This window comes from Esox lucius, chromosome 9 (genome assembly GCF_011004845.1).
Source record: "Esox lucius isolate fEsoLuc1 chromosome 9, fEsoLuc1.pri, whole genome shotgun sequence".
NCBI lineage: Eukaryota > Metazoa > Chordata > Actinopteri > Esociformes > Esocidae > Esox > Esox lucius.
This window is the reverse complement of record NC_047577.1, coordinates 17,590,264-17,608,506: the sequence shown is the minus strand read 5'-3', so window position 1 is coordinate 17,608,506 and position 18,243 is coordinate 17,590,264. Positions and strand designations below refer to the sequence as shown.

Here is an 18,243-nt window from a genome sequence, read left to right as displayed (position 1 = left end):
AACGTAGTAGCAACATAGGCATAATACATGCTTTAAAACTCCGCTACCTATGAATTGTGTTGGCAGATTTCTATGGTCCAACTGGAAACTTTGATCACAGACGCATTGGCAAGTGCTGATATTTAAACAACTAGGAATATTACCAAAAACGTCAGCAGAATTGGACACTGAACTCAAAACCAAGTAAGTAAACATTTTAATGACCTAAACATGCACATATGGCTGATATTTTAGAATAATATCATTGAATGGTCAAAATTGAGGGAATGTCAAATGTATATGAAAATACAACATGGAGTGTTACATGGTCAGATATACAATTCCCTTTTGAGCTCCTTCCTCTGCTGTGAACAGAACCGGTACCGTTATGTAATCTCAAAGGTTGACAAACACGTACAGGACTCAACCTTTTTTCAGACAAATGTAGTGCTGCTTGATAAATATAAATTGCTTTTTCTAATGGCAAAGCACAGGGTGGTTCATTGCTCATACTGTGGTCTGCATTTCTCACAAAGAAAGTGCATCAAATGTTTTTGTGTCTGTTGTCCACTGTGGGAGGTGGTGCTCAGACCACTGATTCCTGTTTACAGTAAGGCAGCTGCTGAAACCAGTCACTTTACAGTATTACTGACAGAGGGAAGACAATTGAGCTTGCCTTTATATATCCTTTAAATATTTTCAGAAATTTGCCCTGCAATGCCCTTCAGCATTTTGTCAAGATATCTGAAGCCAAATTTAATTCTGAAGACTCGGGGGAAGGAATCAGGGAACTGACTGCATATAACCATAAAAAAAAAAAAAGACAATATCCTGTATAAAAGATACTCTATATACATGACCATGTGTGCACATAGGCTCACATTGGCTACATACTGTACATTTTGTATGCATGTTTTTACTCTAACACACACTCACACACACACACACCCACAACACATTGAAATGAAATGTCTACTTGGCTGCACATGACAGTCTTTTTTTTTTTTTGCTGATCAAAATTGCCTGCTCCCTCAGTACTCTCTTGGCAGACTTTCCTTATCCGTTCCAGTTGTCCATTGAGGAGCTACTCAATTTGGGGCAATTCCGATCCGCCCTCCGTATTTCTGGGCCGCGTCGGGTTTAAGTTGGGGGCGGTAACGCCCCTTTGTCCCCGCCCCTCGTCTCCGCCGCAGCTCCGTTGCTTTTGCCATTGACGTTCACCTTGCGGGCGTTGCTCCCTGACTTGGAGGCAAGAGGGAGCCGCTGAGTGCCGTTGGGTCCTGTGGTACCACTGGGGCTCTGGAGGGTGGAGGGTTGGCCACGGAGAGCCGGGCTGGGCAGAGCGGAGGCTCTGGCGGCCTGGCCCGCCGGGCTCAAGGCCTTGTCGCTGTGAGAGTCGCTCTCAGAGGTCGGACTGGTGTTGACGCCGTCGGAGTGGGCCTGGGCGGTGCCCTGGGACAGCCTTCGACGCTTCCAGGTGGGCTTGACCCAGTACTGCAGGGGTAGGGGCCCGTTCTGTATAGAGGGAGGCACAGAGATATGCTCTCAAGACTGAAAATAATTTCCCTAATTAGACCCTATCTGAATAAACATGATGGAGACCTGGTCCAGACAGACCCAACTACCACCAGACACTAAACCAGTTGGAGTGAGAATCACTGGCAAAGCGCTTATCTTGGTTCTGTTGTTAACAGGCAAGAGGTAAACCGATCCGGAGGGAGGGGCTGGGCAGTGTGCCAATATAACACATGGTGTCGACAATCAAAGGAAGAAAAAAACAACACTAGGTAGGCTAATTGAGGCAACATTTTACTGCTCTCTTGCTGTTCTAATATTACATCAAACTGAGTTAAAATCATTAAGTACCAGTCTACCTATTGTCTTGGTCACTGTATCATTTACATTGGGGACACATGAATGTGCTTGCCAGACAAACGTGAATGCTGTTTGACTGTAGGGACACCTGAGGACTTGCGATGGTTGACAATAATACGCTACATACATCGCCTTTGTAAAAAGCATAAGCACAGACAAAAACAAAAAAGAAATTACGCGGTTAGGTCCGTAGGGGCAAATCCGTTCACATACCAGAGACCCTTGACAATCGTATGAGACCTGACACGGACCCGTGAGATTCTCTCAGGTTTGGACCTCAACCACTCGGGTGGGGGGCAGCTGGCCTAAAGCGCGGTCGGTGTTGTTGACATTGCGAGTTTGGCACTTACACGTCTCCATGAATACATGTAGGCAATGTCCATCAGCGCATAGTAGTCCTTCAGGGGCTCGTCAGCATACAGAACCTCAATCTGTAAACAGAGAAAAGGTCATCTATGTGTAGTTTTTGTTGGTTGTATCCTACTGATTTCTGGATGAAGATGGAGCTAAGTGAAGCTACGCAGCTTGTATGAATTACCCGGTAGGTGCTTGGAATGTCCATTTTGCTACGCAGGAACTTGGCTAAGTGCATGACTGTCATGGCTGCTGGGCACTGAAGGAAGCGCTTGCTGTTGGTCTGAAAAGTAGCAAAAGAGAGTGCGGTTAGAACAGACATATAACTGGAGGGAAAGGGCCAAACACGAGGACGGATGATTTAGATATATTGAATGAGGAATGTACGTTGGAGTGTATATTTTCTGCTTTAATCACACCTTGTCTCCTTCTGCATCACCGGGTTGTGCATCCATTCTATGTGCAAAATAAAACATTGTGTTAGGCTCGAGATGAGCATGACTTTGTTTCAAACAGCTTTTTTTTTTAACACAAGTTGCTGTGAATATACCTAATGGAGATTGGTAAATTGACAGTTTTGTATGGGGTTAGTATAAGGAATAGTATAGAGAGTACAATGGGGGACCAAAATAATTATTATAATTGGCTGCATAAAAAAAATTTAAGAGGTCACATTCCAGAACGTACTTATTCTTCTCATGGAATTGAATGGAGAGACTAATGATTTCATCTTCTGCAATAATAGTTGGCTCCTCCACCACCTCTCCTGGTTCCAGGTGTTGGTTTTCTTGATTGGCATAGAAGTCCCGTCTCCGCTTCATTTCATCTGATGTAAACAAAACAATAGGAGTATTTAGAACACCCACCCCTTATAGAATAGTGTATTTACAACACCATCCCCTCATATAATAGTGTATTTAGAACACCCACCCCTTATAGAATAGTGTATTTACAACACCATCCCCTCATATAATAGTGTATTTAGAACACCCACCCCTTATAGAATAGTGTATTTACAACACCATCCCCTCATATAATAGTGTATTTAGAACACCCACCCCTTATAGAATAGTGTATTTACAACACCCACCCTCTATAGAATAGTGTATTTACAACACCCACCCTCTATAGAATAGTGTATTTAGAACACCCTCCCCTCATATAATAGTGTATTTAGAACACCCACCCCTTATAGAATAGTGTATTTACAACACCATCTCCACATATAATAGTGTATTTAGAACACCCACCCCTTATAGAATAGTGTATTTACAACACCAACCCTCTATAGAATAGTGTATTTACAACACCAACCCTCTATAGAATAGTGTATTTACAACACCCACCCTCTATAGAATTGTGTATTTAGAACAACCTCACCTTTAATAATAGTGTTTTTAGAACACCCTCCCCTTATAGAATACTGTATTTAGAACACCCGCCCCTTATAGAATAGTGTATTTAGAACACCATCCCCTCATATAATAGTGTATTTAGAACACCCACCCCTTAACTCAAGAAATGTGGTCTTACCTTTGAATAATCCAGGCACAAGCTTGTATACAATGTCCTGTAAAGTCTTGTCTGACCTGAGACAGAAAACACACATTTTAAAGCCATATCAGAGCATGCTGTTTGCACTAAAAGGATATATAGTGACATAAAAGCTCACACATGCACACAGTGACTGACCTGATGCTGAGCTGTGGACACGTCTTGTGTACTTGGACATCACACCTGGGGCAAAACTTGTTCGTTTCCAGGAAGGCAACAATACACGTCTTGCAGACTGGAAGGAGAAGATGGACAGTTAACGCAAGTAATCTCTGCTAATTCTATTTAAAGAAAAAACGATGTCCTAAATCCAAATCAGTCATACTTTAACTACACGTATAACAGTGTTATTACTGGTTAACATCCATTTAAAATAAGTCAGTGTCTTTAGGAGTCTTACATGAATGCAGGCACTCCACGATGGTGGTGGCATCGATGAAGTAGCCCACACACAGTGGGCATATCAAGTTAGGATTCAGCTCTGTTATTTTTATTCGACTGGGTTGCATTTTATCCATCTGGAAGGATCTGCAAAAGAAATAAACATATCCTCAGACAAATAATTACTTAGGTTGTTTAATACTGGAAAGCTGGGACCTGCTAGGCATAGAAATGATTAACGCTAACACATTGTTTTATTGATGAGGTCCACACATTAGTTAGCATTTACTAGTTACTATCCTTAAGTCCCTGGAAAATAAGGATTACTTGTTTTTTGTTAAACGCGATTATACTGCTTTACAAGTGTCCTGCAGTTCCTATACAACCATGGCCACCATATATGTCCATTCGTTGTTATATTGAAATTGTGCTGTGCTACCAATAATAACAAAATACGTGTGGAACTGTTGTAGTCTAGACCGGACTGCCTACAACCCACATTGCCCCTATGGGGCCTCCTTTGCACGGTGAGGCGCGTACCCCTACCCAGAGAATACCCACAAATTAGCTGTGATGAAATGATGCATTACAGAAAGACAAAATTATGTTTATATATATATCCGAAAAATAAGCCATGAAGTATAGTGGAAAACAAAGCAGCCATCTTAAATTCAGTGACATGATTGGATATGAGAAACGAACCAGACAAGAGAGAATCCAATAACACCGACCACCTCATTTTGGTATTGATAAACCTGGGCATAACATTATGCGAATGAAAAATACTGATGCCTTTGTTTCCTACCTGCTTTGACATGAAAACCACCAGTACCTCCCGACGTGAAACCAGGTAAATATTTTTTTTTAGTTGGTTAGCTAGATTTTGCAGCAGCGCCAGAAAATGGCTTTTTTCCACAGTCAAAGGACCGCCCCATTACCGTCACGTGATATTATTTTCATTCCCTGGCCTCGTTTTTTCAGGATTTAATAACATAAAAACGTCGTAAGTGTTAATAACTCCCTAAACCAGTCCCCTCTCTTCACATGACCACATTGTGTTTACGAAGGAGTCATTTCATATTTTTGTATTTTTGACATGCATCCCTAGACTGAAGGCCACTCCCCCCTAGACAATACCCCCGAGCGGTCATAAACTCCGCCTCTTTATACAATTTCTCTAATCAAAACTGTATATTAAACCTAACCCTAAGCTTAATTCTAACGTTTTTTGTTGAAACTTTGTGACTGCGGAGTCTGGCTGTGGCTATAGAATATAGCGGAAACTCCCAACCGCATGGGTTTTCGAACTGGGGTATTCGAAACCTTGGGGGAACCCCTGGGAAATATTTGATAACTAAAACCCTTCACTAAAACAAATGTTATTAAAGGGCTTACCCACAGAACATGAGTTATCATGTTATCAATATTTATTTCCTATCCACCTACGCTGACAATACTGTTTTTCATATCGAATATTTAAATGTATGATTACGTTTTGTGAGAAACAGTGTGAAGCCGTGGTCCACTCCCAGCACCATTCAAATATTCGGCACCCCTCTGGAGACCGGGTTCAATACCCGTCACTACCCTAATCTATCAACTAATCACTCGTCCCCCTACGATTACAACTGTCCAAAAGGCTTATAAAACGTTCGATTGTGTCATATATGCCACGTTCAGGCAGGCTACTCCTAGATGTCTTAGAAAGACTAATCTCCGGGTCATTTCACTGGAATGACCCTCCGAGTTGGTTTTAAAATAGGGAAAATAAGAATATGTTGAGTCAATGCAAATCATGTAATTAGACCTGTGCCATTGTTAAGCAATTTTACTAACTTTATTGACAATATGCAACATAAGCAAAACGTATCAAGTAATCTAAACTGTTCGTTCTAACTAAAGAACATTATAGGCTACAATATTATAGTTTATTGAAGCATAATGAAGGATTCTGCGGGCCAGCAGTAAAAACTAAATGTTTATATTAATATGTATGCAGGTTAAATGTATGCATTTTATGCTCCCTAAACCAGATAGTATTCAATTTAACATATGCTCTTTTAAACATTCCGCTCAACATGCCACTGCCTCGCTATTTCGATGTACCAACCATCTACAGGCGCGTGCGATTCTACTATCAACCACGTGGGGGCGCACTTCGTTAGGATGAGTCTCTAGTCGCCATCTTGAGGAGACCCCAAACTAAAGCTGATGACAACAATCTTAGGCGCATCATAATGGGATTACTAACCTGTAAATAAAACACCTCAAGTCGTGTTGGGTAGCATACGAGACGACACTTGAAAGAAGACCGTTCATAAAGAGTTTATTATTGCTAAATGAAGACTGTGGCTTAGCTAAAGGCAACCTTGCCTGTAGCTAGATGGCCGGCTAGCTATCTATGCCAGCTGGTCTGTGCGCCGCTCCGGACTGAACCGTGGCCTGCTCGGGAGGAAGGGTGGTGACGGCGCAAAATGCAATCCCTTTAAATTTACTTCAGAATCAAATTTGATTCAAAGATACTGCAAATCGGACAAAGGACACGACAATGCACTTATAAATATAACGCTCTTGTTGCAAATTTTGTTGTCTGGATTGATAATATCCTGCTTGATAACAGTGCTGTCTAGCGTCGCCTAAATCCCAGCAAGAGACATGTCATCCAACTGTACCAGCGTTGCGCCGGTGAGCGCTAGCAAAACGAAGACGAAAAAGAAACATTTTATAGGACAGAAAGTGAAATTATTCCGTGCAAGCGAGCCTATTCTCAGCGTTTTAATGTGGGGTGTCAACCATACGGTAAATAATTTATTTGTGCTTGTGTTCTATTTTGTTTGTGCTGTTTGGAATAACGTTACTAGCTAGCTATCTGGCTAGTTAGCGCTGCTGCCTTGATTGATGAAAGCTAACTTAAAAGCTCATCCGTCGTCTACGTTACAGTAGTTGTCTAGTGCATGGGTGTTAGCCAGGTACTTAGTAGTCTGATGCTTAACTGAAAGCTGTTTGTTAACCCTTTAACTATCGAGCCGTTATTCACTTATCTTTGGTCAGGAACATACATTTAGCAACAAGCCATCGAGTTAGTTTTTTAGTGTGCCAGTCGCGTGCGCCTAATAATGGAATGTGCAGTAAAATAGTGACGTCGAACATTAACATTTGACATTGAACACCGCACTATGCTAGTATTAAAAGGCACAAGCTGCATGTCGTCTATACTACAAGGTGGGGATGTGCTGAAGTTAGGTACTGTAGTCAGCTAACTGGTTAGGAGAGGAGGTCGTGAGCATTGCTCTGGCCGAAACGTGCATTCGGTCTCGCGCAGGCTAGGGAGGGGTGTGACTGCTGGAGAGCAGCAAGTTGCAGTAACCCACAGCTGCAGCCTGCCTGTCTTTTGTTTCACGGGCATCGATAAAAGAGAAGGCGTCATCGCATTAACTAATGCGGAAAACATTACGTTTGCTGGTTTTTAGTGTGTATTCGTTTATTTTTAATAAGACAATAACAATAATAGGGATCACATCTGAAACGACACAATTGGCAGAGTGGAAGAAATTCCAGCGTCAACACATGAAAGCAGAACTAATGTAGGTTTGCATTACATTTCTCTCGGATGAACGCAGCAGAGAGCGAACACCAATGCAGGGCTTTCAAGGCTCTATTTTTATGAGCAGCAGACACACCCCCTTTCCTGTTTGGTTGACTGACACTTTCAGATCAATCTCTCTGGTGGGAATATGCACCAGACTTGTAGTTATTGATTCACCATTTTAATAAACAATCTCTCTGGTGGGAATATGCACCAGACTTGTAGTTATTGATTCACCATTTTAATAAACAATCTCTCTGGTGGGAATATGCACCAGACTTGTAGTTATTGATTCACCATTTTAATAAACAATCTCTCTGGTGGGAATATGCACCAGACTTGTAGTTATTGATTCACCATTTTAATAAACAATCTCTCTGGTGGGAATATGCACCAGACTTGTAGTTATTGATTCACCATTTTAATAAACAATCTCTCTGGTGGGAATATGCACCAGACTTGTAGTTATTGATTCACCATTTTAATAAACAATCTCTCTGGTGGGAATATGCACCAGACTTGTAGTTATTGATTCACCATTTTAATAAACAATCTCTCTGGTGGGAATATGCACCAGACTTGTAGTTATTGATTCACCATTTTAATAAACAATCTCTCTGGTGGGAATATGCACCAGACTTGTAGTTATTGATTCACCATTTTAATAAACAATCTCTCTGGTGGGAATATGCACCAGACTTGTAGTTATTGATTCACCATTTTAATAAACAATCTCTCTGGTGGGAATATGCACCAGACTTGTAGTTATTGATTCACCATTTTAATAAACAATCTCTCTGGTGGGAATATGCACCAGACTTGTAGTTATTGATTCACCATTTTAATAAACAATCTCTCTGGTGGGAATATGCACCAGACTTGTAGTTATTGATTCACCATTTTAATAAACAATCTCTCTGGTGGGAATATGCACCAGACTTGTAGTTATTGATTCACCATTTTAATAAACAATCTCTCTGGTGGGAATATGCACCAGACTTGTAGTTATTGATTCACCATTTTAATAAACAATCTCTCTGGTGGGAATATGCACCAGACTTGTAGTTATTGATTCACCATTTTAATAAACAATCTCTCTGGTGGGAATATGCACCAGACTTGTAGTTATTGATTCACCATTTTAATAAACAATCTCTCTGGTGGGAATATGCACCAGACTTGTAGTTATTGATTCACCATTTTAATAAACAATCTCTCTGGTGGGAATATGCACCAGACTTGTAGTTATTGATTCACCATTTTAATAAACAATCTCTCTGGTGGGAATATGCACCAGACTTGTAGTTATTGATTCACCATTTTAATAAACAATCTCTCTGGTGGGAATATGCACCAGACTTGTAGTTATTGATTCACCATTTTAATAAACAATCTCTCTGGTGGGAATATGCACCAGACTTGTAGTTATTGATTCACCATTTTAATAAACAATCTCTCTGGTGGGAATATGCACCAGACTTGTAGTTATTGATTCACCATTTTAATAAACAATCTCTCTGGTGGGAATATGCACCAGACTTGTAGTTATGGAGTCAATCATGAAATGTCACATAACAATGTTTCTAAATGCATTTCAATATGTTGCCTACTAACATGAACACTACCTTAGTATCTTACATAATTAATATCTTGTCAGTAATGGCAACAATTCAGAATTGATATCCGCCGCTTATATCTGAGCTGTGTATTTTATACATTGTCATAGTGTCTCCTTATTTGGCCTGACTTATGGAAACCTCCTTGTCACAGCGAAATATGACCAAGGGGATATTGATAAAGAACACCGGTGAATGTAGTAGAAAAGAAAAGAGTGCACGTGACTGAAGTCCGTCACAACCATCTTGGTATTCACAACTAGTCTTAAAGCAGGGGGGGGGGCTCAGGTCCAGGTGTAGCATCAACCTTTTTTACGCAGGCTGATCAGACACAGTCCCTTGTGTCTTCCGCTGAAAACATTAGGCCTCCATTCCAAAAAATTATTGTTGCTTTGAAGGACACCGTCTTCCAGAGCTTAACCCGTGGGCATGTTAGATGGTAATTCCTCACCGTGTTTGACAGCTGAATGAGTCTATCCCTTAAAGCAGTCTCAAAGAAAAGTCAGCCTGATGTAACTCGGAACACCAACTTTATCATAGGCCACTGGGCTATGTCCTGAATATTTTATACCACCCGGTGTGATTTTGCACCAAATGCAATTTGTCAAACGTTCACCTTTTCTCTCCTGTTTCAGCAAGGTCTGTGTCTCCCAGGTGTATATCAGGTTTTATTGTGTGGCTTTGAGGCGTTGATTCACTCTCGCTACCTCCCCTGCTGTCTGGAGTTTACTTGTCATAAATCTATTGAGAGTTAGCTTGGGGTGATCGGTCTGCTCCTTACAGTCTGTCTGTCTCAGTGCATAAGATCAACAGTGTGACCGAGGACTTAGCCAGAGAGCACTGCTGTCAGTTCGCTTTGGTCCCAAGTTAATGATTGTCAGTAAATAGCTGCTGTTGTTCACTGGTCCGGCCTGAGGATTAGGGTGTTGACCTCCCAGCTCTACTCCTCTATTCTGATCTCCTGCTCCTTCACTCTCCTTTCTGTTTCAGATCAACGAGTTGAGTAACGTGCCTGTACCTGTAATGCTGATGCCCGATGACTTTAAAGCCTACAGTAAGATCAAAGTGGACAACCACCTATTTAACAAGTAGGTATCTCGAGTGCAGACATTGCAGCCATATCTTAGTGGCCATCTGAACTCAAACAAGAGGCCAGTTTTGTACAGTTGGCTTAAAGACTGCTCACTGTACTAACTTTGAAAACTGTTAATACTGTTATGTTATGGGTGAGTAGAGCAACAGTCTTTGGTTGGGCCAATGATCTATGGTGTGTTGTGGTTTTAAATGACCCCCAAGATCAAGTTCCTTTATCTCCTTAATATACCTCAAAGTTGGTCTGTCCGAACGCCACTTGTGGAGTTGTAGTTCAAAACATGATACAACCCTTAACTGAGCGGCTTTGCTATGCAAATCATTCTCCTGTTGGAGCACCTCTACAATGCTGGTCAAACGCTTCTCTCATTTCCATGATCTATTCCAGTGGGTTCTCTGGATTATATCAGCAAAGCGATGGTTACGATGGACTAACACACACTGTTGATATTGTAACCCTCTCCTCAGAGAAAACCTGCCCAGCCGCTTTAAGTTCAAAGAGTACTGCCCCATGGTGTTCCGCAACCTGAGGGAGAGGTTCTGCATCGACGACCAAGATTACCAGGTGAGATACGGTCTCTTGCGTAGTATGGGGACGAGAATATGCGCTGTAAGTCGATCTGGATGAGATCTCCTTGTGAAAAATGAAAAACAGTTTCTTTGTGGCCGAATCATCTTCATGATGTGCTCACTCACCGGAATTGCCTCTGTTGATTTCTTTTGCTAGTGTTGGGTAAAACTAACGGAGGTTTGTAATGGCTGTTTAAATAAATGAATAATGGATTACAGTTTCTCTTGTTCCACAAGTTGCAGGGTGAGGAACTATATAAACGTCAAGTTAGCAAAAACCCTCATGAAGAGAAAGATGTAATGAGAATCGATGTTTGCTTGGCTTGGTAATGTCAAATGTGTAAAGCACAGTCGAAGATCAAGCAGAAAGTGCCAGAGTCCCTGATATTCTTACCTCGACCGTATGCAATAAGCTGCTATCAGCACTTATTAAAAGGCTTTCTGCTTTTTACTGAGCTAATACTGTACAAATCGAAGGCAGGTGTTTAGGGCATATTTTGAACACATCAAGTATAACAGTCTTGGCAGCATTGCTGAGTATATTGCAACACGAAACATTTTCATGCTCATTGTAAATGCTATCGAGTGATACATTATTATCTCGTTACATAATTCTGAAAGTTAATTATAGAGGGCTCTTTAATAATTTCCCAGCCTTAATGTTCTGCCCTCTGCGTGTCTCCCTCCTGTGGCGGATCACCCTCAGAACTCCCTGACGAGGAGCGCCCCGCTGAATAGTGACTCCCAGGGTCGCTTTGGCAACCACTTCCTGTCTAGCTACGATCACCGCTTTGTCATCAAGACAGTGTCCAGTGAGGACATCGCCGAGATGCACAACATCCTCAAGAAGTACCACCAGGTGTGATACAATAGTCTTATGAGCCTGCTAGTATGTTTTGGCTAATCATGAACACTAAACAACATTTTATAGAAAGCAAATCCATTTAGGGTTTTGTAGCTGTTCTGAGCAAGAAACGATAAATACTCGGGCCTTTTGGGTTGTGAATATCCCACTGGGGTAGGCCACACTGTTGAGTTAATTACGGTCTCTTTGTCCCTGTGTTTCCTCTGCATAACTCGTTCCTTCCTCTCCCCCCACCCTGGCTCAGTTCATAGTGGAGTGTCACGGCAGCACGCTGCTCCCCCAGTTCCTGGGGATGTACCGACTTACCGTGGATGGGGTGGAGACCTACATGGTGGTGACCCGTAATGTGTTCAGCCACCGTCTCACCGTGCACCGCAAGTACGACCTGAAGGTAAGGGGCCATGGGCACACTGACCGGGAGAATGCCGGTACATGCTCAGGTCGGTAGGGTATTAAGTAGCAATGTAAGACCGTTCGCTGTCATTGGTCTAAAGGCTTTTGCAGCAGGTTCTATATACGCTCCTTGTAGAGTATTGATTTCCAGTAGCACTTGAGGCTCCGGCAGCTTAAAGCGTAAGTATTTTCTTGTCCCTGTAGTCGAGCGATTTTATTATCTAGTAGTGAAAACGGTTTAGAGTTTAGCTCTTGTGGAAAAATTTAGTAAATCTGTCCCCTTGCGCCTTGGCAACAACAGCACGGATTATAGAGCCCTGGCAGTGTTCTTGCCTGTGGGCTCCAAGAACAGCGTTTTCATTACAACAATCATCTCTGCAGCTGCCAGGTATCCTCTGGAGAGGAAACCCCTTCTGCCGCCTAGTATGACAGCGTTACAACCGTACTGTCAAGTCCAGGACACAGAAAAGAAAAACAAAGAATGTCCGACTGTATTCTGTTACCTCTCTGAGTTTCATTTATTTCATTTTCATTCAGGGTTCCACGGTGTCAAGGGAAGCCAGTGACAAAGAGAAGGTTTGTTCATTATATTTACACTTTGTTAAGGTGAGAGAAATGTTGGTACTGTGACAGGACTAAAAGTATCCAACTATCCAGATTTGCCGGCCTGATTACAACCCCGGACATTTGACAGAACGGTGTAGAAACGGTTATTTCCCTATGGAAAGTTAATGAGAGCACCAACTAAATAACATATCCACAGTTGGGTCATGCCCGACTGTTGTCAATGCTGCGGAGAGGAGGCAGTCAGAAGGGGGTGAGTGTAGTGGATGTTGCTAGCAAGATAGCTAGTTATGTTTGTGTGTATTTGTAGCGTCCACAGTTTAATGGACATTAGCTGCCGTGAAGACCTAGAAGTAGTTGTTTTCCTGTATGCCCCTTAAGGGCTTTGCCTTTTGTAGAGTAGAAAGTAATGCTACAACTGCTTCTCTGGCTTTTTCAAGCCCTCCGCCAGGTTCAAATGTGCCTGTCAAACATCAGCTCGCTTTGCGCTGAGTTGGGAGGGGTTGCAGTGTTTGAGGTGTGTCCTTAAAAACAGTCATACATTTTAACATTTCTTTCTGGGCAAATTGTTAATGTTTTGGACTAATGAAAACTAGATTGTGGGAGTAACGCGATTGTGACATGAGGGAGAGCATATCCTATCCAGCCATGATGCAAAGTGGCCAAATGGAACAAGAGATGCTTTATGTGTTGGTAACCCAAATATAGGATTTAAAAAATATATATACACTTAATTATATATGAAACATTGCCTCCCCGTTTTTCCAAGTCCTAGTAGCCTATTTGCCAAGTCCTAATAGCCCAGTCTATCAATAAATTCTTTGGACTGCCTTTGTATTGTACCTGATATTAGCCATCTCCTGTTATTGTTTAGGATATGCCTAAAACCCCCTCCATACAAATGTATGTTTGAAGAGAGGATGCCAATAACCTTCATATTTATTAAGATGCATTTTACCTCAGTAGGCAACCCTATTGATTGTCTTTTCCTGTCTTGGCCTTGCAGCCTAGAAGCCTATCCATAAATGGTGTTTTCAAAGGTACATTCTTAGGAGTACCTTGGATAAAAATAAATTACACATCCTAAAAGTGACACACATTATAACTACCTGCTTTCTGAATTTCACTTGTTTGAGAATCCATCCCTATTTCCAATGATCGCTGCTCATCAGGTTACCAAAGCTCTCCTCCAAACATGTTTCCATTATTCAGTTCTATGGCAACTGAAGGCCTAGGCCTTAGACTATATCATTCTTATTACCAATGTGTGTCACACATACTGTGCAACAACATGAATGGGATCCTAGTGGAATTTTAAGTGCAATGCCTACACTTGTGGAAGCCAATTACGACCATGACCGCCAGCTCCAACACGTATGCAATTAATGCAAATGAATGCAAATGCTAAAGTTTTTTTAAATATTTTTTTTTACTGTTGTTATTTCTCTTAGGTGTAGACTGCTATTTAATCAACTTCAGTATCAGACCACTATAAACTGGGACTACAATATTACATGCCCTCAGCCAGGACAAAGACTGTAAATAACCCACACACCCAGAGACAGCGGTATGCAGTATTAATCCCTGAAATGCCATGGCCAGTGAGAGGCTGGTCACTCCTACAACTTATTTATTAATCAAAACCCAGCTCCTGTGCACCACTACAAGCCAGCTACTGTACCCATAACACCCACTGTCAAAATAGCACAAATGTTTTTACCACAGTCCAGTCTTTTAGTGCAGCCTCCTAGTTGTTTCTAGGACTCATTTTCATCAACCAGATTTTCATTAACCAACCCTCAAGGAAAAATATTTAAGATTACAGAATCCTGACATTGTCTTGCATAATTCAGAAATCGTACACAGATTAGATTACTCAAAGAAATTACCTACCTGTCTGGAATCCTCAGGAGAACCTGGATGTCCAAGGGACTGTTTGACCCTGACCCACTGTTAATTATACTCAGTGGACCTAAGGCCTAACAACAAGTACTTACTTGGTCTATATTTGGCCAAATAGTATGTATGTATTTTGACATTTTAGAAAAAGAATGAGGTTGCCTCGACAAATAAACCTCATTTTGTCAGATCTGACAGCCTCTCCTCCAATTTGAACCATGCAGCACTTTAATATCGCACATTATATATTATACAATAAATCTTCTTGCATGTGGTCTCAGGCCTTATTTTTTATTTAGTCAAAGAATAAAATATATGGCGTTTTTTAAATATTTATTTTATTGTACCTCGTCTTGTGTGTCCAATGAAAAAAATATTTGAAACGAAAGGTTTACCATTGCATTACGTTTGTTAAAATAGCCTCCTCTCTGTTCAGGCCAAAGAACTCCCCACCTTTAAAGACAATGATTTTCTGAACGAAGGCCAGAAGCTGCAGATAGGAGATGACAACAAAAAGTACTTTTTGGAGAAGCTAAAGCGTGACGTTGAGGTATGTTTTTATTTTCATTGTTGCTGTGGGTATTTGTCATTCATTCAGGGACAGTAGTCAATGTAATCTGAGTTAATATAAATGTAAAACATTGAAATAAAAAATCTGTGGATAGTCCCTGGAACGATAAACGCAACACTATTCAGACACACTGAGAATTTGACATTTTGAAAAAGACAACGAGACTACATAAAATGCGAGCCAAGTATTTTGACAGTGACAAGTGATGATAGAATGACAATGGTGTTAAAGCACAGTGTGTCAGCTGTGATCTGGGGGTATGTTGAAACATTTAGAAAAATAACAGCTGTTTTGTATGTGGGAGGGGGTGTGTCGGACATGTATGAATGCACTACAGCTGGCTCCCTGTTCTTCATCGAGGGTGCACCTGATGAGTGCAGCGCTAGGAGGAATTCTGATGTGTATTACAGCTCACAGGAAGGCACTTCACTCTGCAGCATGACCCCAAACGTCCTGCTGGATCAAAGACACTTTTTCAGGGCCCAAAAACATTTTATGTTCCTAACCGGCCAATTCAGTGACACAACCTATATCTGATCGAGCCCCCCCCCCCCCCAGACCTCAGGCCCAGTGTCAAGGATTTGAAACAATGTGTAGTGAATAACTAACCGATTAGAAAGGGAGTTGTGTATAAAAAGGGCTGTAATTCCAACATGGTTTACTTAAAGCTGACAGTCTGCATTTAACCTCTTTATTTATACAGCTCCGGAAAGAGTGTGTGTATGTGTGTGTAAAATAATAATCAAAAATGTAATGTGCTGGAGTACTGAGCCAAAACAACAAAAGGTGTAACTTTTTCGAATAGTTATGGCCTGCACTGTGTCTCCTGTGTGTCTGCATCAGTTCCTGGCCACTCTGAAGATCATGGACTACAGTCTGCTTGTGGGGATCCATGATGTAGACCGGGCAGAGCAGGAGGAGATGGAGGTGGAGGCCGCGGGAGAGGAGGAGGAGTACGAGAATGATGGGATGGGAGGAGCCCTCACCGGCTCTTTCGGCACCCCTCCAGACAGCCCTGGGAACCCCCTCAACTTTGGTGGCTTTTTTGGCCCTGGCGAGTTCGACCCCTCCGTGGACGTTTACGCAATCAAGAGCAACGACAGTAAGAGACGCTTCGTCGAATGAATGTATGCGGCCCAAAAAAAAGCTCTGTTTGTGCTACTATTCCTCTTCTCGGTCCGAGTCATCCGTCTCCCAGTCTTAATTGAGGTTTACCATTTTAGTCCTTTGAGACATCAGAGGACAGGCCAGTGAAATGTAATACTTGCTATTTATACTCATGCAACCTCTTGCTGCTTGTGGTAGGTGCTGTGAAGAAGGAGGTGTACTTCATGGCTATCATCGACATCCTCACGCACTACGACGCTAAGAAAAAAGCTGCACATGCTGCCAAAACTGTGAAACATGGGGTAACTGGCTAGCTCCAAACAAATGTTAACAGTCAGAATACTATACATTGTATGGTAGTTCAAAGTAGTTGCACTTGTAAGATTATATTAGTTATGTATCCATTGTAGCTGTGTGTAATTTCTATATTATAAACATTACTTTGTCTCTTTGTTTCTCCCACAGGCCGGGGCAGAGATTTCTACCGTAAACCCAGAGCAGTACTCCAAAAGATTCTTTGAGTTCATGTCCAACATCCTGTTATAGAATCATCTTTCCTTCCCTCAGCCAATCACATCCTGTCATTGATTCATCAACCCCACCCACCCCTTGCTCTCTCGTCCCCTGTCCCTCCCACTCTGGCTTATCCCCACCCTTTACCCACCCCACTGGTTCCCTCCCATCCTGGGATTACAGACTGAAAGGATGCACAGAGACGACAAGCCTGTTACATTGTCCCACAGAGAGAGGGCGCCGGACTCTTACTAAAAAAGCAAAGCGTCTCTCCCCCCCGTCCCAAGTCCAGCTCCTTCTGCCCAGCCCTCCCTGACTCAATCTGAGCGCTCAGAAAGGAAGTCTTATGAAACATACACATGTTCTGGATGATCCGAGACCCTCCCCCTTTCTGCCTCCCCTGTCACCTTATACTACTCCTCACGCCAGCACGGGAACTGTCTCACTAATGCCTTGAAACAGTGTGTCAGCTTCAGCAGTAAGAGTCTGTTTAGTATCGTCTGTTCGGTTTCCGTTCATGTAGTTGTTATAATTTTATGTACACACACACACACGCGGGCAAGACACACTTGCACAGACGCAGAAACGGTTAGATCGCATGAATCTTTTAACCGTGGCCAACAGGCTTTTACAAACTCTGCCTCCCTGACAGGGGACTTGCAGCCAACAATAACAAAATTGGAAATAGTTGATAAATTCATATATAGGAATTTATTACATAAATGCAATATCAAAATGCATGGCTGATATGTACATGACTTCACCAGTTAGTTGAAACATCAAACCACTGAACTTATCATCTGAGCATTATGACTAAAAGAATAAAAACATACATAAGTGTTAAATGTTACATTGCCATATTTTGACAACTTTCTCGAAATTTTAACCATCTACTTGGAGGTTGGTAAGTCATATGAAAAGGGGAATTCTAAAGAAATGTTTTATTACAATAAGAATCATTTTTATATCTTGTTTACATTAATGTAGCATTTGTGTTTGTATACAGTATTGTTTTGTTACCAACAGACATTAGGACAGAAAAGTTACTTGAAAATGATTCATTGCATAATATTAAAGGGAGTTTTATCTTGTTTTTGTCCTGAATGGAATTTCATTTCCTACATCCAACAGATTTCTGTTGTGCCTTCTAGCAGTAGTTTAATCAAGCATTGAGAGCTACTAAATGTCCTCAGGAGGTAAGTGTCAACAGAGCACCGCTCACTTTAAGATAAGTCACTTTCCCAAGAACATTAAGTCTTCTCCCATAATGAGATTTCTACGGCATAAATCAGATTAATCTAGCTTCAAAAAAAAAAATCGAGAA

The 18,243-nt window shown here is 41.7% G+C and overlaps 2 protein-coding genes across 3 annotated transcripts; one reads left to right on the top strand and one right to left on the bottom strand.

Moving 5' to 3' along the window:
• Positions 1-179: 179 nt before the first annotated feature.
• On the bottom strand, positions 180-5,207 carry LOC105021459 (polycomb complex protein BMI-1). Its single transcript, XM_010889155.5, has 9 exons — positions 4,949-5,207; positions 4,163-4,290; positions 3,901-3,997; positions 3,742-3,797; positions 2,896-3,034; positions 2,628-2,664; positions 2,393-2,491; positions 2,205-2,285; positions 180-1,494 (listed from the first exon to the last, which is right to left on the bottom strand). The coding sequence occupies exons 2-9, from the start codon at positions 4,278-4,280 to the stop codon at positions 1,120-1,122; spliced, it is 1,002 nt and encodes a 333-aa protein (XP_010887457.1). The 5' UTR covers positions 4,281-4,290; positions 4,949-5,207; the 3' UTR covers positions 180-1,119.
• Positions 5,208-6,287: 1,080 nt separating this feature from the next.
• LOC105021458 (phosphatidylinositol 5-phosphate 4-kinase type-2 beta) lies at positions 6,288-18,010 on the top strand. 2 transcript variants are annotated; one of them, XM_034294288.1, is made up of 11 exons: positions 6,288-6,942; positions 10,336-10,433; positions 10,906-11,002; positions 11,714-11,866; positions 12,117-12,263; positions 12,803-12,841; positions 13,029-13,082; positions 15,165-15,278; positions 16,143-16,401; positions 16,605-16,708; positions 16,872-18,010. In XM_034294288.1, exons 1-11 carry the CDS (start codon positions 6,799-6,801, stop codon positions 16,950-16,952), a joined length of 1,290 nt encoding a protein of 429 aa, XP_034150179.1. In that variant the 5' UTR covers positions 6,288-6,798; the 3' UTR covers positions 16,953-18,010. The 2 variants fall into 2 exon arrangements, with proteins under 2 accessions (XP_034150179.1, XP_010887455.1); XM_010889153.4 differs by lacking the exon at positions 13,029-13,082 and having other exon boundaries at positions 6,293-6,942.
• Positions 18,011-18,243: the final 233 nt, after the last annotated feature.